Source organism: Excalfactoria chinensis, chromosome 21 (genome assembly GCF_039878825.1).
Source record: "Excalfactoria chinensis isolate bCotChi1 chromosome 21, bCotChi1.hap2, whole genome shotgun sequence".
NCBI classification, from domain to species: Eukaryota; Metazoa; Chordata; class Aves; order Galliformes; family Phasianidae; genus Excalfactoria; species Excalfactoria chinensis.
The window spans coordinates 4,114,959-4,133,956 of record NC_092845.1 but is presented as its reverse complement, the minus strand read 5'-3'; the positions used below and the strand labels follow the sequence as shown (position 1 = coordinate 4,133,956).

Sequence of the window (18,998 nt, the reverse complement as noted above, 5' to 3'; positions counted from 1 at the left end):
ATCCCTGTAGGTTTTTCTCCCATCAGTGATTTGTTTTGGGGAGGGAGAGCCGCAATCAATCTCTGCTTGCCTTGATTGCATTTTTTATCATCTTCTTGAGCTAATTGTGCACACGGGTTGGCATGCAGGGTGCTGTGAGGGATTTCTGGTGGCAGGGTCTCTCTTGCTTCCAATGTACTCGTGCAAATATCTGCTGTCCCAAATGGATCTTTCACTGCCTCAGTTCCCATGCTGAAGCTGTGGGATGAGTTTAGGGTTAGAGTTAGAGTTAGGGTTAGGGTTAGGGTTAGGGTTAGGGTTAGGGTTAGGGTTAGGGCTAGGGTTAGGGTTAGGGTTAGGGTTAGGGTTAGGGTTAGGGTTGGGGTTGGGGTTGAGGTTGAGGTTAGGGTTAGGGTTGGGTTAGGGTTGGGGTTAGGGCTAAGGTTAGGGTTAGGGTTAGGGTTAGGGTTAGGGTTAGGGTTAGGGTACTGGGCTGGCTGTGGATCGGTGCCTTGCTCTGCTCCATCTGCCTCTGCATCACCTTGGATTAATTACAGTACAGTGCAATATACATTTATATGGTGTCTGCACAAGTGTCTCTGGGCCCTTTGCAATCTTAAAAATCTAATTAAGGTGCAGCCTCCAACATGAATGCTTATCACTGGAATGTGTACAGCGAGGCAGGCGCGGCATGCCTTCATGTCTCAACCAGGAGCTGAATCCACATTCTCGTGGCATTATTAATTACTCAGCGCCTGGTATCTGAGACACCAATCGATACCATGAGCCTGGCTGGCTGGGAAGCTTTCAGTGAGCGTGAGGGGATAGGTGATAACCATCAGTGAGAAAAGGCTGAGCCGCTCTTCTGCAGTTGGGCTGGGAGGAGGAGGAGCTGCAGTGCAGGACACACGCAGTAAGGCACATTTATCAGGAGGCTTGTTTGCTCTATGCAGAAATGGGATGGCTGTTTGGGATCTTGGCCTGAGAATGGTGCTGTCTTATTAGGGATGTGACCCTGAGGGATGCAGTCGGATGTGCTGGGGTTGGACTTGGGGATCTTGGAGGTTTTCTCCAACCTTAATGAGTCTGTGATTCAATGAAGGCTTTGGTGGCCCCTCTCGTTGGTTTCACAAGTGGCTGCAGCCCTTGGGAACACCGGGAGGGGGGAGGAGGGAGCGCCTCAAGTGCAACAAAAGCGTAAATAACCAGGAGGAAAAGGGAAAGGAAATGTGAAGAGGCCCTTTAAATACGAGCCTCCAGAGCCCCGAGCCCAACTAGCGTTCCCTCAAGTATTCAAATGAGATTGCAGCATCAGATTGGTATGCATTAGGCTGGTCTCAATGAAAATTAACATGTAATTGCTTCAAATGAAGTAAGTGAGGAGGTAATCTGTTCTTAAATTGGATTCGCAGGATTTTGTGGTACCATAATGCAGCTGTGAAATGAAATATATTTTAAGGATGATGTCCTTAAGGGGAGAGGAGAAGGGGGGGGGTCTGTGCTGGGGAGGGTCCTTTCTCTCCACCCCTCTTTTGTTCTAGGCCTTTGGGTGGACTTGTCTGTTGCAAACCCAATGCCAGACCTCGTGCTCCTTCTCCATACAGGTTTTCATGCACTGTGCCCACCTCTAGCCTTTGTGTGCAGCACTCTTTGCTCCTGTTTGCCCCCAGCAGCATCCTTCTGCTCACAGCCCCGGCTCACCCCTCGCCGCTCCTGTTTTGTGCCTCAGCTTGTGTGGAAAAGCCACTTTAGTGATAATTTTCCACTTGTAATAAGTTAAGTGCATCGCTTCCTTTCGAATACATTTTCAGTGCAGTTAAGCCCAGCAGTCCCTTGCCTGTGTGCTTAGTTAAATGCGCTCCTTTGCAGACCGTTGGGGTAGATGGCTTCACTTTATTCCTGGGCCATTAGTGTCAATTGCGCAAAGCAGAAGCAGGATTTATTCCGGGGGCACAGCTCATAATTGAGCGAGTTCAGCGCTGGGGATCAGCACTAACTGCCGGGAGTGCGGTGCGGAGGAACTTCCCCAGCGGGCTGCCAGCAGCTCTGAAGCTCCGTGGGGCCAACAGTGGGGGATATAAGGCTTGGGGTGCTCTGCACGGGGTCCCCCTCAGCTCAGGCTTTGGTTCCATGCACTGCAAGCATCCCATATCCTGGCAACGGGGGCGAGCAGGAGGCACGGAACGAAGGGATGGAGAGTGGGAGGAGACTTAATTTCATGGGGTTTAACTGCCGCGCGATGCTGGCAGGGAGGTGATGAGATCATTAGGGAGTTCTTTTCTTCGTGCATCATTTCCCGTGAGTCCTTTTGAGTCCTCTCAAGCTTGCAGACCCGGTGTGGGGTGATGCTGTCCCTTTTGTAGGTACCTCTGGAAGACCTCTGGGGAAGGAGGTGGCTTTTGTCCATGGTTATTTGTCTGCTGGCATCCAGGAGCCTCAAGCAATAGTTCACCTGCTCTGAAAAAATAAATAAATAAATAAATCAAGGGGAAAAAAGGGAGAAAATCAGCAGGAACAAAAGGTCCACAGCTTGCAGGAGGCCCTGAGCTCAATGCTGGAGCTCCCTGTTGGGGCAGCACCTCATTAGTAACCCAGCCATGTACCCGCACAGCTGCCTCCACGCGTTTCGGTGCTGGCGTCACCCCTTGGCAGCATCAGCACTTTTGGAGGGCACCCAAAGCAGATGGGCCAGGAGCCCCAGCCTCGGGGACAGGGGCTGGGTTGGGGACACGTGTCCTCTGCGTGCTGCCCGCACGGCTGCTTTGTCACACGTTCCTTTGGGATGGAAGACGTCGTAGATGTGCAGAGCCCCGTTGTTAGCAGAGACAATAGGAGGATAAATAGAAAGGCTGAATGAGGCGAGCAGGGGAGCAGGGGACTTGGAAAGGTGCTGGTGTGCTGCTGCATTGCAGAGAGAGAAAGACTTTTGCAGACACACCGTCCCTGCCTGCTGCATTGTGACCTGCTGCTCTGCAGGATCTCCCAGGGCTGGGGCTGCTCCATGCCTGGCTCTGTGCTCCCCAGCACACTGCAGGGGGGGGCCCGGCTCCATCCCTCCCTCCTCAGTCTGTTTTCCTCCTGTTTCTTTGGCATTTGCCATGAAGGCAACGTACTGGGAGTTGTTTGCAGCATTGAATCCCGGGCAATGAACCAAGGCAGATCTTTCCGAGCCCGGTATATTATTATTAATGTAATTAGCGTGAATCATTTGCATGTATAAACTTTCAATTGAGGAGATCAGGTACTTTACAAACATGCATTAACTCTCCCTCCCTGGGAAGGAGGTGCCAGCTTTGTTCAAACCTTGCAGAGGGCAGAACTGAAGGGCAGGGATGTGCTGCAGGTTGGTGTGAGCTGGGGAAAGGCAGAGCCTCAGGGCTCCATCTGCACCAGCCGAGGTGGAACTTGGGAAGGGAATCACAAAGGGTTCTATTTTCCACTTCTGAGTGCTGCTTTTGAGTACCTCTGCAAGAGGCTCTGTGGTGGAAGCTGATCTTAAGGCACCCACAGCCTTTGGGGATGCTGTGGTTGCTGGTGGGCTGGAGGTGGGGACCCCCCATTACTGCTAAGTTCATTGCTGGGTCGGGTCCCTTTGCTCAGGAGGTGATGGCCAAATTTTGGCTGCCCCCACAGCAAAAGCAGCACACGGGGAAGTCTATGAGAGCCGTGGGACCGTGCTGGAATGGGATTGAGCTGTTCACAGCCCAGCCTTTAATTAATCATAATAAATAACAATAAAACGTGATAATCACAGAAATAAATCTAAGATGTGAAGCTCTGCCTCAGGCAGCGAGCTGCTTTCGTTGATCATGTATGGCACAATGGTGAGGCAGGAATGGGAGGCGCTGGGGGTCGGTCCAGGGTTGGCTTCAGAACCCAGAGCTGCCTGAAAACTGCAGAATCGGACTGGAAATTGCTGGATTAGGCTGAGAGTGACTGAATTAGACAGGGAAACAAAAGCAAAAGCCATCGGGGCTGCTTGGTGGTGGATGGGTGCCACGGTGCAACACGTGCGAGGCTCCATCAGGTGGTGAGGATTGGGTAGGGGGGTTTCTGCAGGGTGGGCACTGAGACCCCATCCCTGTCTCTGCACCCCAGGATGGAGCTGCTGTCCTGATCAGTGCCATGAAAGCAGCAATCAGGTTGCTAATTTTACCGAGCTCTTTTCAGTTCTAATTAGCATTATTCATTTCTTGTGTGTCCTGCTGGGTTGAGACAATCTGTGCACTCCAGCCCAGCCCTCTGAAACACCAGCGAGCTGCACGGGAGGCAACAAAAAGTGTTGTGTGCCAATTACTACACTTCAGTAATTAAAAACCTCCTTCCCCCCGCTGCTGGGCCACCTCCTCTCTGACATCCCTGTGTGTGAACTCGAGAAAGCAGAGAGGAATTTGGGCAGGCATCATTGCCTGTGCAATCTGTGCCCAAAGCACGGGGAGGTGCTGGGGGTTGTATGAAGCATGGCATGAGGGCAGGGCTCACAGCCTGCGTGCCGTGGTGGTTGCTGCCTTGATGTGTGATGGTGGGGTGCTGGGGTGGAGGTTGGTTGGGGTTCTGATGGACTGTGGGGCCATTGGCCAAGCCCTTTGGTGGAGGCTGAATTGTGTCGGCGGCATTTCCATCTCCCATAGGAGAAACAAAGAGGGAGAAGGTTCATTGCTCTGCATCTTCTTGGAGAAGGCCTTGCTTTCTGAGCAGGAATGCAGCTGGGATTAAGGAGCTTGAGAGAGAAAATGAACTCATCGGTGCTTAATTATTTTGACATCTTTTTTTTGGAGGCCACCTCTGTGTGCCAGCCTGCCTGGGGACTTAGAATCACAGGATGGCTTAGGTTGGAAGGAACGTTACAGATCATCCTGTTGCACTGTCTCTGCCCTCTCTCCCCATTGCAGGGCAGGGGGGTGAGGAGCATCCATTGCCCCACAGCAACTCTGGGCATTGCTCTGTGCCAGGTTCAGGGCTGGGGGAGCGCGGCGGTGCCTCTGCTGCCCACCTGTGCCTGGAGCTCTGATCCCAACCCCCGCCAAAGGCTTTCCGCTCGGCCGCCCCAGCATGGAAGGGAACAGATGGAGAGGTGGGAGAGCTGCGGGGAGGGGGCGAGCCACGGGGACCCCAGTGCTTGTGCATGGAGGAATGGGCACTGTGGGCTGGGAGGAGAGCAGCGGGTTCCTGTCATATTGAAGTCATTTGCTCGTCCTGGCCTCACCTGCACTGGGGAGGGGCTGGGAGCCCTCCCCATAGCAGCCAGCTTGGAAATAGAGCCTGGTACCCGCAGCTCACAGCACTTTGTCCCCATAGCTGTGTTGCTGCGGATGGCACAGGTTGGCTCGGGAGCTTGGAGAGGAAGGAAAGAAAATAAAATAACAAGTTGAAGCTTGCCGATCCCAGGGACAGAGGAGCGTGTCTGGGTGATAAGAAGAGATTGCGACCGGGTGCTGTGAAGGGCGAAAGCACTTATTTCACTGTTGCCTCATGCGTTACCTGAGCCCCGTTGCTTCTCAAAAGCACTTAAATGCCCATATGATAGAGGGAATGCTTGGATTACACACTGTCTGGCTCCATTATTATCCAGGGATCTCCAAACTGATGCATTTTACAAAAAAAAATACTGGCGTGGAGGAGGAGAGAGGAAATAATACGTATATTTTTAGTTCATTCTGCTTATGGGTCCTCAGCAATGGTCTCTGCAGATGAGACCAGTCTGAGGGATTCAGGCTGTACCAGAGCTCCCATCACCCAGCAATGCAGCTCTAGCAGAGGGGTGGACAGCCCTGTTCTCATGTAGAAGCACTGCAGGAGCCCCTTGCACTGCATTGGGATGGGAAGGCCAGAACTAAAGATCGAATCTCCACCTGTGTTTTAGTCAGACCCCGTCGGTCTGTGCTGCCAGCATTGAGATCCAGCGCACAGTATAATCAACCTGACCTTTGGGGTGAAATCCCACGTTCTGTTCAACTTGAGAAACTCAATTCTAAGGTTTTACTCAGGTTGTAAAGCCAGCAGGAGCAGAGCTCTTGGTGTTCAGCCCGGGCTGAATCTATCACTTCTTTTTTTTTTATATATTTTATGAAGATAATAAAAATCTGCTTGCATTTAATTTATTATTATCGTCATATCATTATGGAGCAGCAGTGAAATAGGTTTAATTTATCAGATGTTTTTCACAGCGGAGAGGGAGGACGCTCTGACCGTTTGGGTAGCGAGCCCTCCGGCTCCAGATGTCCCCCATCACCTTGGCTAGTTCCCTTCCATGGGTGCTCACATCTCCTTCCTCCAGACGTTGGTCCTTTGGGTCGGGGGAGGAGGAGGAGGCTCATGGGGGTGGATCGTGCCCCACCAAGGCCAACTCCAGCTGGAATGGGATTCATTGCACGCAGGATGGGGGCGCATCTTGCAGCTTCCCATGATAAGAGTTGGGCTGTTTCCATGGGGTGCTGCCTTCCTTTGCTGCCCTGCACAGCTTCTAGAGGCTGCTGGGAGCCTCTGATGCCTCCAAAGTTAATTTGCATCCCAGCCAGCGCGCGAATAATGGAGTAGACTGGGGAGAACATAAACAGTGGAGCTTAGGCTGAGTGGTTTTATGGAAGGACATTATCTGCCATCACTGGCATCAAGCAAAGCCCGACTAGGTTCTGTGATCTTCAGCTTGCTTTGGTGCTTCACGCAGCAGGGAGCTGCCTGAGTCCTCCCAAAAGGTGTGGTTTGGGGTCAGCATGGAGGTTTGAGGAATGGAAATGTGGGGGCTGTAGGTTGTACAGGGAGTGGTACTGGATGGCTGTGATTTGCAGTAACTGTGAAGCTCTCTGGGAAAGCTCTTGAGCCAGTTTAGGTGGATATCAGTGCCCTGAGCACAGCACAGCGCTCAGTGCCCAAAGCATCCTAAAAGGGTGAGGAGTGGGGCTGGGAAAGGCTGATGGCAGCATGTTAACAGGTCTGCTCTGCCCACAGGTGCTCCGTGGACAACCGCGTCACCCGCGTGGCCTGGCTGAACCGCAGCAGCATCCTCTATGCCGGCAATGACAAGTGGTGCTTGGACCCGAGGGTGGTGCTCCTGGCCAACACCAAAACCCAGTACAGCATCCAGATCCACGACGTGGATGTGTACGATGAGGGGCCCTACACCTGCTCTGTGCAGACAGACAATCACCCCAAAACATCACGCGTCCACCTCATCGTGCAAGGTAAGGGGAAGGGGCTTTGAGGAGGGGGTGGGCTCAGCGCTTTGACTTTCGCCTCTCTTTTTGCCGTGGGGTCTTCTCCTCCCATTGCTTCTGCCATGAAGATAGCTTGGTGCAACCATGGAAGGTGGAGGCTTCCAGGCTTGGGGAGTCCACCTGAGGTTGGGCAGTGTTTGGATGTGGGCATGGTGGCAATGGGCAGACGGTTGGACTTGACAATCTTAGTGGTCTTTTCTAACCTGAATGATTCTACAACATTTGCAGTCACATTTACCCAACTTTGTAGCAGTCATGGGACTCTGGTACAGCCATCTCTGCCTCCCAAAATAATCACCACTAAACTCACATTGCTGTTTTTTGTCGTGTTTTGATGCATTTTTTTCCCCCCCCAATGCTGGAGGCAATGCTTAAAGTAAAATTTGTGCTGGGGGAAAAAAGAAAGAGCAAGCAGATTTGTGTACTGTGCGGGGGTGTGTGTATGCCTAGCAACAATATGTGTTTGTGTGTTAAAACTCCTGCGAGGAGGAGGAGGGATGGCGTGGGGTGGTGGAGCATGTGGTGGCCCAACACATCCTCCTGGAGGCTGCCAACCCCGGAGGTGCGTGTGAGCCCATGGACCCACAGCAGGGAATGGATGGGTGCAGCTCTGCAGGTGTAGGGACACGCACTGGGTAAGGGGCTGCTGGCATGGAGGCAGCCTATGGGGGATCGATGGCGAATTTCTGATCCCTTGCTAGCAACCCTCTTTTTCCTCCCTCTTCTTGTGTGATTTGGCCAGGAGCCCTCTTAGCATGACACACCAACTCGAGTATTGGAATCTCATCTCGGGCTAATTTTCGAATGCTGATGGGTGTATTGATCTGGAAACAAGCTGGGTTAAAAAAGCATTGGTCTCGTACACAGACCTGGGTTGAGCTAATCCGCTGTCAATATGCCAGGCCTGAGCATAATTGACAGCCTAATGAATAGATGGGGAGGAAAAACCCAAACCCAACCTTCCCCTCCTCCTTCCCCTTCCGTTTTGTCTTTGCTCTTCGAGCAATCAAGCAAACTAAACACAGCCGGACTTTCTCCATCTCCATTAACCACAGAGAGAAAGCGGATGTGTTGCCATCCTGGGTCTTTGCTGTTTATCTTGCAATCTGTTATTACCTGCCTGCATTTCTTAAGCCAAAGTCGATCACCCGCAAGTTCCCAAGTCGCTATCAGGCACCGGGGTGATGCAATTTATATTGGCTCCCTTCTCATTCCAGTTTGCTGACCACTTTCCCGTATCACCAAACACCCAGGCTCATCCCTTCTGTGTCTTGCTGTCGCATTAGGAAGAGATGTTTGGATACAGGAGGAAAAGGTCACATCTTAATTCCCCGCAGTGGTACAGCCGGAGGACACGGCGATGGACTCAGTCCTGTAACGTGCTGCACATCCTTGCTGCTGCTGGTAGAAATGCTGGCACTTGGAAGCATGGCCCCTCATTTCAGGAGTTATTGCTTGCATTGCTCACCATTTCTTGGGTGGAATGTGGGAATAGCAGCAGTGTGCTGGGACAGGGGTGTGGAAGTGAGCGCTGTGCCCTACAAAGGGAGGATTGCTGGTGTGACCCCAATTAAAGATGAGTGCATCCCTCCTGCCTCCATGTGCAGGGGATGTCCATATGGAGGGGAGCTCGGGCATCCCTCATGGGGCTTCTGGGTGGAGTGGGTCTGTGGGGGAAGGAATAAAAGATAGAAGAGAGGCAGGGTGGGAAAAGGAGCTTTGTGTAGGATGCGAGCATTGGAAATGGTCCCTTGTGGTAGCAGGGCAACTGAAAGCCATTGGGAACCCAAGGATGGCCGCACTGCAGCAAGGGAAATGCCGTGCGTTTCTTTCTAGGTTGACTCTATTGATGGCTGAGATCCCAAAATAGGTGGGCAGAAGGCACCTCCAGAGCTAATTTAGCCTGTCCCCCTGCAACGAGGCAGGGACAGCGCTGGCAAACATTTGTGAGAGCTATTCTTGAAAATCTCTTAACGAAGCAGGTTCTGCCATCTCCCCAGACAATCTATTCTACTGCTCTGCTACATTTATAATTAGGAAATGTATGGCTATGGCTAATACCTAACTTAAACCTTCTTTGTTGTAAATGAAGTGGAGTTTTTCTCATCCTATCCCCAGCGGACGTGGGGAACAATTGATCAATGTCCTCTTTGTTACAACCTTTTGCTTTTGGGAAGGTTGTTATCGTGTTGCCCCTTAGCCACCTTCTATCTGAACCGACTGGAGCCCTCTTTCTCCCACCTTTCCTTGTTGGTCCGGCTTTCAGAAACTCATCGCTCTTGAAATCCTTCCCCTGAAAGGCAAAAGGTGATGGCTGCTGATCCAGGAATAGCAGATCAGCGCATCTCCCCCTCCTGCTGCCAGCGAGCCTCAGCACTAATATGGGACAAATGAACCCAGGAAGGAGACAACAGCCCCACGGCTCTGAATGCATCAAAGTTCAGACCTGCTATTTCAGGGACCGTTTTAAGCGAGGTCAGGCTGGGTGTCGGTGATGTGAAATTGATGTGAGGCAGCAACATCGCTGCAAGAGGTGCAAAGTGCAAGAAAACAAGCTCCCAGCCACCTCCTGCCTGTTTGGTGTGGAGCCGAAAATGAACCTCTGGGGCAGTGCCTGTGTTGTCTGCGGTGTCTGGGAGGCAGCCCCTGCACATCCCTTTGGTTCACCGTGGATTTCTTCTCAGGAGGGGCTGCTGCAGGAGCACAGCGCAGGGAAGGGTGGCTGTGTTTTCAGCAGTGTGCTCAGATTCTGGGGTCACACGTGGGGTTTGGGGTAAAGATGGGGAGAAGCACCCAGCAAAGCATGCAGGTGTTATTGGCACAGGTGTTATTGGGTCACCGTCCCCAGGGGTGTTGAAGAGCAGCAGAGATGTGGCACTGAGGGACGTGCTCAATGGGCATCAATCTGCGGTGATTCTCTGAGTGAGCTCTGTGCGTAGAGAGATGTACAAACCCAGGGCAGAGAAGAAGGCTTCAGTTTGGCCCCATTGACCTTTGAAGAGCAACGCTCTCATCTCCTCCTTCCCAACGTGGGTTTATTTAACACACAGCTCCTTCTCCCTCTCCCCCGGGGCACTCCAGCTATTTAAGCCTCTGTTCTCCAGGTCGCTGGGCTGAAAAGCAAGAGGAAAGGGAGGAGGAGGACGGTGTCTGGAAAGCTCTTATTTGTATTGATAATAAGCCGTCTCCGACGTGCGCCTGCACAACACTCCCACTGCCTTGTAAGATGCATTATGGAAAGTTGGCCTTATCTCAGTGCTGGAAATGGACTTGGTGAAGGAGGCACGGTGCTGCCGGAGCTTAATCTCACTTAGACACGCGAATTTGCATGATAGAAAATGGTGGAATTTTAGTGCTTCGAAAGAAAGCAGAAGAAAAAAAAATAATGAAATAAAACAGGAATGCAACTGAGGGATATTAGCACTTTACTTCGCTTTATCACTTTCTGTGGCCCTATCTGGCTCATTTCGTTGTCACCGTTTGCAAGTAATCACCCCTCCCTTTTTGTTTGGTGGAAATGAGTTTTCCCAGTCTTTCCTGGGTTGGGCTTAATCTGCAAATCCCTGCTTTTATATGGGAACTAATTACCTGCTTGCTGGAGTTGGGGGCAGTGGGCATAAGTGGCATGGGGCTGCTCTGGGGTGGGAGCTGGCACTGGGTTGGCACCTCGCCCCAAGCAGCACTGTCACCCCACAGCATCATTCCACCCCATAGCGTCACTGGTGTGTTCTGAAGAGATAAAGCAGCTGATGGGGCTCACAGCCTCACCCCGGCTTTGTTTCAAGCCCTGAACTCTGCCCAATTAATTTTCCTTTGATGCCATAAGCCCCTTTGGCTCAAGGGAGGTTGGGAATAACTTTTTGAGGGCACTGCTGCTGGCTGCCTGGCACTGAGCTGAGCGAGGAAGGGTTCACATAGCAGTGCAGGAGGATCAGACACTGAGCTGTAGTTAATGTTGTCTGAAGGCAGCTTGCAAGGAAAACAGGGTGGATAGGGATGCTTCCCTATGACAAGGGCTGAGCACTGGGTCTGATCACTTCTCTTGGAGCAAGAAGTGAGATTTAGGGGGCTTAATCCACAGGTTGAACCCAAGTGGCCAGGTACCCAGTTTGGGGCTGGGCAGGCTGTCCCGGCCCCCAAGAGTCACTTGACCCCTTTGCAAATCAATTTAACATCTGCAAGGCAGAGATAATAATTGTCACCTACTTCACAGGGGGGTTGATGAGGATTAATTTGGTAATGTCGACAGAGGTCTTTGAAGATGGAATGCGCTATCTGAGAACTGAGCATTATTATTAATTAGCAATTATAGTGTGGGGCAGGAGGGGGAAAAACAGACTCTGGAACTTGCACCGAGCATTTGTCCCTGCTCTCGATGCAGTTTCAGGCTCTCCTGGTGCTAGAGGGACCAAGTGTGCTGGTCTGCACTGGATGTGCATCCTCCTTCCTGGGGACACTGGCACAGGAAAGAAAGAGTGGGAGGGATGGGGAGGTGATTGGTATTTGGGGTAGGGCCAAAAGCAAGCAAGTGCCCAGTAGAGAACGTCACTGCTCCCAAACAGAGATAATTGGCAGCAGACTGAGGTGAGGGGAAGGGAGAGGTAGTGATTCATAGGATGTGGACTGTTTTCATTGCCTGCATGCTTTACTTCCTCATGTACATCATGGCTGTGGGTAGTTTCTCTGCTTTTCTCCTCTGGTGAATTGCTAACACTGGAGTCCAGCAGGTTCCTCTAAGCAGTGTGAATGCAGACCCTGCACTACAGTGCTGTAACATCCCAGGCACATGGGGGGCACGCAGTGATCCCGTTGAGCCCATTCCCATCTTCCAGCACCCTGTAGCTCCCTTATTTCCATCCCTCCCAGCATCAGCCATGCGTGCTTTGGTTGTGGCAGGGTGAGCTCAGTGCAGCTCTTTGCTACTCTCACAGAGATACACAGGTCACCCTCAGGTCACTCCTCTCTGCAAAGCAAGAGCTTGCTCCTCTTTGAGCCTTTCTGTGCACGCAAGCTCCCAGCGGCTCCATTCACCCATCCTCTGCAAAGGCTTTCATGGGGAGGTCACTTGCATCACCTGGAGCCGTTCAGCAGCAGCTCTGCAAATGCTCTGCAAAATCGCTCAGCTCTCCAGGCAGAGTTGGAGGAGGACGTTGGGTTTCTGCAGGTCTTGAGTCTTGCAACAAGGCGTCCTCCAGCATCCCATAGGAGGTGAGCATCTCCCCACCGCCGTGCATGGGTCCCAAAGTACAGTTCAGCCCGGCGAAGCCAGCGGTGGGTTAACGAGTAAGCTGCCATTTAATGTTACTGCAGTCATCTCTTTTGTTTTACTACGTTAAAATATTTGCGGCGGAGCGGTAGGACCACTGTAACATGATAGCGCTGCCTTAATGTTATTGTTACCATGGCAACGCTAATGGCTGCTCAATAACATTATTGCAATTTAATCTTACGACAATAAAATTAAGGGGAGAACAGTGAGACCTCAACAATGTAATGTTACTGCAGTGACAGCGCTGTTATCGCGATCGCGGCGGCGGAGTCAACGCGCCGTAGGGGGACACGGGGAGCAGCGCGTATCGTTCCTATAGTAACACAGAGCCATCCGCACAGCACAGCAGGGGCTGGATGGAGGAGATGGTGCCGGTGTGGCCGTGTTGCAGCTCCCGGGGCTGTTGGCACAGGAAGGTCACTGTGCTGTGAAGTCTCTCTGTTAGCCCAACTCTGCGATCGGGTGTTGTTATCAGAGCCTTTCTTCTCCTCCCTCCATGCCGGAGCTCTTTGGAGCAGGGCTGTTGTTTTAGCCGTAGTAACTCTGCGGGGAAGGATTTAAAGCACTGCCTCCATCTAGTTCCAGATCCTTCTGCCCGGCGTTTTATAGCATGTGGCTGTTATGGAGCGATAACGTTTTATATTTATATGTCATCTTTCATCGTGAAGGATCCCAGCACAAGCTACAAATTATGGCCGTGCCGCAGGGCCAGGCAGGCAACCCAGCATGCTGCGGTGATGGAGGGGCTCCATCCAAGGGCACCGGGGAGAGCTGAGCACCTGTAACTGTGTGAGCCATGCTGGGAAGGCTTACCCTGAGTCCCCAAACTTTATGACACTGGGTTTGCCCAAGGGGGGGAGGTGCAATGGGTGCAGCCTTGTGCACCCTGAGCCACGCTGCTTGCATCCAGTGCACCCCAGGCAGTACCCATCATTGCCTGGGTGGGCGTGGGGAAAACACCAACAGAAAAGCACTTTCTGACCTTTCAGCATGAGGAAAGCTCAGCTTGTTTCTGGGATGGAGATGGGTGGGCATAGAGAAGGAGGTGGGGGACAGGGAGGAAGGGAGAACCACTGCAGGGCATTTGGCATTGCCAGTGGTGGTCATTTCAGGGAGTGCTTTGTAGCTCAGCACTGGCCATCAGCGTTTTGTGCAGCAGCAAGCATGGGAGCAGTGGGATTCAGTACAGCTCAAGCATGAAGCATCCAGTTTCTTGAATGGGAACCCCAAATCTGAAAAAGTGCTTTGAGTTTGGGTGCACTTGTAGAGTTTGAATGCACTGGTAGGGCATGGATGCGTTTGTGAGGTTTTGGATGCACTTGTAGGAGTCGGATGCATCTTTAACCTGCAGCGTGCAGCAGAAGGACAGCATCCCGATGCCATGCACACCAAGTGCAGTTTGCTCCCAGCTCCAGGGGAGGGAGTCAGAGCTGCTGCTCTGTCCCCGCATCCTCGTCGCATCCCTCAATGCTCGCTGTGCACTCACTTTGTCACCATGCCTGGCCGGCAGTGTGATGCCCTGTGTGCTTGCTGCTACCCCACAGTTACCACCCTCATCCCCTCTTCTGCACGTCAGGAGAGCATCCAGGCTTGGCAGGCAGGTTTCAGTGCTCCAAGCCCTGCTGCTCTCCCCCTTTTGTCAGCAGATCCTGGCCAACCCCGCTCGGTGCGTTTGGAGGCTGGGCACGGTGCTGCCCGTCTGCCCACATTTCTCCATCCCGAGTGCAAATCTGGGCCCGCTCAGCAAGGCAGCTGCTTGGCTCCCCTCGTGCATCAGCATTTGGTTGCTGTCCATGGGTATTTGGACTCTGACCACCGCTCTAATTCCTTGTTTGTCCTTTAATAAAAGACCTGTGAGCCCCTTGACACCGCGGTTGGAAGCGGTGGGACCTCATGCCCTGCGTGCCAGCTCGCATCGCAATCTGGTGTCACATCCATCCTGCCAACCCGGCTCCTCTGGGACTCACATGTTTGAAAACAGGAGCAGCAGCTCATCTCCCATTCACTGTTTTTCTCCATCATTTGCTTTATTAAATATTGATTTTCTGTTGCATTATTAAACCTTAAGTCCTGAGCATAAATTCTGAGTTGATACTTTAATCTGGCTCTTCTTTTTGGCCTTTAGAGCTGATTTTCTGGCCAGTCCCCCCGGAACCAGGTCCAGCAGCAGCAGCCTGTTGCAGCAGGTTTGATCAGCTTGGTGCTGCCTTCACCATTGCCATACGTAGGGCAGCACCTGTGGGGTCCATGCTGCAGGTCCAGATGGCCAAGGGTGCAATCTTGCAATGAGAAAATTACAGATGAGTTTTGGGGAAGTCAGGAAGTTCTTGTTTGGGTAGCACAGAGAGACTGCAATCCAAAAGAGGTGTTTTGTCACAGGCAGCAGTGCAGCATCCTTCCATGTGCCCCCGTCTATTTGCTCCCCAGGGCGTTTGCTGCTTTGCTTTGCCAAAATCACCACGCTCAGAGGTAGGGAGCGAGGCTGCAGATGGCCATGTCTTGTCCTGAACACATCTCCTACACGATGCTGTCCAGAGCTGCGCTTTGCTAGCACACAAATCCCAGAGCCGGGCTCAGCCAAACCTCCAAGTGAAGCTGTGGGGACACAGTGGTGGGACAGCTGCCAGCCCATGTAGGGATGGCCACCGGTGCATCCCTGATAGCCCGGCTGGGTCACACTGCCCTCCCCATCCCTATCGCGGAGCTGCACGCAGCACATCAGTGCCAGGACTGTGAGCTGCCAGCAACCAGGTGTCGGAACATGGATCCTGAGCCAAGCTGGTTCTGTGGCCAAAAGGGAGGAGGGGAAAAGAAAAAAAGAGGCTTGCACACGGCCTTTGGATACCTATCCAAACGGAGCATGCTGGGCAGTGTGAAATCCGCATCTGGCAGCCGGAGCGCTGAGCAGTGATTTAAAACCCGGCTCCCAGAGGCAGGGAAAAGGAGGCAGAGTGGGAAGCAGATGTGAACACAATGCTGGAGATAAAGGAGAGGCCAAGGGAACAGCTGCTGGAAAAGCTCGACAAATATCCGCGAGCTTAAGGACGGGCTGGAGGGGTCACTGAGCCTATGGGAGAGTGGAAGGGGGGGAATGGGGCTTTTTTGCTCTGAAGGGGTTGAAACTTGGAAAATGAGATTGAGGACTGGGAGGGACACGTGCTGGGAGCTTTGTGCTCTCATCCTGCTGGCTTTTTTTTTGCTTTTCTGTTCTGGTGATGCAGTGAGGAAGAAAGATTTGCAGAAGGAATGAGAAGGCAGAGAGCCTCGAAAATAGATGGGGAGATATGGGCTTTGGGAAGTGCGTGTGGGAATGAGTGGACAGTTGGACTTGATGATCTTGGAGACCCCTTCCAACCTTGGTGCTTCTATGAATCTATGAAATACAGGTCCTGAAATATTGCTGGTCTGGGTTTCCTGGCTCTATGATGGAGCTGGGTCAAAACATGGGGCAAGGTGGTGATGATGGCAGCCCCATATAGATGTCCATGGGCTCCCCTTACTCTTCCTGGGGTCCATAGAGATGTCTCTCCATGCCATGCCCCCTGCAATCCCTCACTTGCTCCATCCTGAGAGCTCCAGCTTTCATCCCGCTCCTCTTTTGCAAGCACTTCTCTCACAGAATTAATTCTTTCTTGCAGTGTTTTCCTTCTCTATCTTTTCTTCTCGGCCATGTCTGTCTGAAATAATATTTTTTGCTCCTTCAGCAGCAGGGCTATATAATTGATGGCCTCGCCAAGCTTTCCGAGCTAAACATTAAACCCTTCCTGCCTTGGCTCCAGCCGGAGTTCATTACTTTCTGAAAAGCTTTGTGTCTGTTTGTGCTCAGATTATTGTTGTTGTGGAGGGGAGGATATTGTCAGCAGAGAGAGAGGAGGAGGGGCTGGATTTGGCCAGGACTGCTTTGTAATCAAATCCTGCTCGCCTGCTTTTTAGCACATTTTCCAGCCTAAAAAGGCCTCTTTTAGTGCAACTGGAATAGCAGCACTCTCCTGGAGGCAGGAGTGCAAATCCTGCCCCTAAGTAACGTGCAGCAGAAGGGAGCTACATGAGATGCATCTTTCTGAAGCTTTCATTCTCTCTCTCCCTCTTTTTTACTGTTGGTGGGTTGTGGGTTTTTTTGGCCAGATGATGCAGAAGTTTTTTTCTCCTATTTTTTCCCTTCTTTTTGCCCTACCTGACTCCTCCTCCAGGCTCCCCTTCCACCTCAGTGCTTTCTCAGCCCTTAAAACACAGCAAGGCGGAGGTGATTACAAGGATTGGAGATGCAGTGACACTTCCCTGCCAACAAGTAATTGATTTATTAAAGACATTACAATACATTCATGGTTGAGCGTAAGAGTTTCCTTTGAACTCGCTCTAAAATCCAAAGGGATTGTGCCTGTTTGTGAGTACCACGGGCAGAATAAATCTGTTCTCCCCCCTCGCCTCCCCCTGCTCCGCTGCAATTTCATTTCCCTTTGACTGGCACAAGTAAATATCACAGCTCGACAACTCCCGTCCAGTGACCGGTGTGATCCAATTTAATAGCATTTAAAAATTCAAAGTGATTGTTAGCCAAATGGAAATGTAAGATTTCATACCCAGCCTGCCTTGGGGAGGAAGGGAAGAATAGGGGAGGGCGAGGGGGATGTAGACAAATGGACTAGATAAAAAATAATGGAAAGTAACTTAATTAAAGAGGCTCGAGCCAAGTTAAAAACAGTGATGATTCTGAATCTGAGAACCGCAGGTTTTAGAAGTGAAAAGAGGAAGAGGAAAGAAAGGAAACTCCGGAGAAGGAGCTTCCAAAGGGATTAAATGGAGGGGAAGGAGGAGTAGAAAGGAAGGGGTAAAAATATTCTTTCCTTCCATGGAAAGTAATGAGCGCAGGGGGAATACGCAGCACCATCGGTGAGGCTGGGCATTAGCAAGACAAATAGGAAAATTAAAGGATGCTCTGGGGGAAGATAAGTCCCTGTGGCTTTTAGGGCTTTCTCAGAGGCGCGAGGGTGGCCAGGCTGAAGGCTCGAGGGTTTCATTGAGGAGAAATGGGAAATGAAGGCACATTCCTCATGGAAAACAAGAGCAGCCCCCGTGCATGCAGAGCACACCACTGGCCCTGCCTGCCTGCCGGTGCCTTTGCTTTTAGCTCTGTCCAACTTTGCATATGTGGGTAGAAATCTCTTGATGAAATTTTAATTGTACCTCTGCATGTGGATGTCTTGCTGTGCTCAGCACAGCCTGGCAGGATAGCAGGTGCTGCTTGAGCATCAATCCCAGTGGACACTTTGGGGCCATTTGCTCTTTGGGTCTCATTTCCCCATCTGTAATAATAGTACTCTCATAACGTGGAGGTGTTGTGACAGTGGGGTTAATGCCGAAGAAATGAACATGGTGATGTGCACAGATACCGAGCACCTGCAGCATCATGTTGAGCTCCATGCACATCAAGGCAAGTTGAGGCAGCAGGGACCATTCTGTCCTCCAGCACTGTTGAACCTGGAGGGCTGACTGTTAGGACTTCTCTTTCAAGGAGATGATAAGGGGTGAGGAGGTGTGAGTTGCACGATGTGGGTCATCACACAACAACTAGGATGAGAGAGTCGTGCAAGACCAGAGATGCTCCATGGGGTGAGCATGGGGACTCCCACAGCCCCCGAGGAGAGAACACAAGCTCCAGGTTGTGCAAAGAAGCGCTGAAAGATGGAATGGGGTGGCTGTAGGATGGCAGCTGTGCCCCAGCACGGATGATGGATGCGCTGGCGGGTCGCATGCTGAGCAATGTGATCCCAGGAGACCGGAGGAACGGCGGCATCTGGAGGCATAAATCACCTCGCCCACAGCTCTCGTGAGGCTGCCGGGCACTGCTGACCTCCTGCTTCATGAGCAGGCGAGCAAAGGGGTTGGTCAGCAGTAGCGGTGCTGGCCTCCAGACCTCCTAATCAGAAGATAATGGGGCCGCGCTCCCTGCCCAGTCCATTTATTTTTCACCAGACTTGAACGCGAGCAAAAAGAAAAGGATTGAGGAGGATTGAGGAGGCTCCTGAAATTGATGGAGCTCAGGGTGGAAGCACAGGAAGAACAATTATTTGGGGATGCCAAGGCACAGGGAGGAAAAATAACAGCAAGCAGAGCCGCTGCTGGCAGCGGGGAGGAACTGCTTGAGGCTTTGTAGGCAAATGGGGGATTTGAGGACACGGCAGTCGTGCGTATCTCCAGCACCTTGCAAGGTTTATGGCTGACGTGTGGATCGGGATTGCTTCCATCTGACCCCACGGTACACGCTGTATTTTTGTGTCTCGTTGGCACAGCCGCTGGAACAGTGAAAGATGTCTCAGAGAGGGACGAAAGTAGATGAAAGAAGCCAAAGGGACACAAACAGAGGAGAAGATATAGACAGACCGCAGCAGCAGCTCAGCCCAAAGTTGGGGCTTTCTCTCCATTCCACATTAAAGCTGTGAGTTTGGAGGTGGGAGCGTCAGGCGACCATTGCAGCCGTCCCTGGGCTCCTGCAATGAGATCAGCGTCGGTGTGGAAAGAGTAATCAGAAACACTTA

General features: G+C 51.9%; 1 protein-coding gene across 21 annotated transcripts in view; it reads left to right on the top strand.

Annotated features, from left to right (window-relative positions):
- LOC140261379 (protein CEPU-1) overlaps positions 1-18,998 on the top strand; it is a 219,655-nt gene that overhangs the window by 175,353 nt on the left and 25,304 nt on the right. For all 21 annotated transcript variants that reach the window (XM_072354737.1, XM_072354725.1, XM_072354730.1 and 18 more), the window contains one exon: positions 6,928-7,160. In XM_072354737.1, the coding sequence (XP_072210838.1) occupies positions 6,928-7,160 (233 nt within the window). The remainder of the gene's footprint in view (positions 1-6,927; positions 7,161-18,998) is intronic.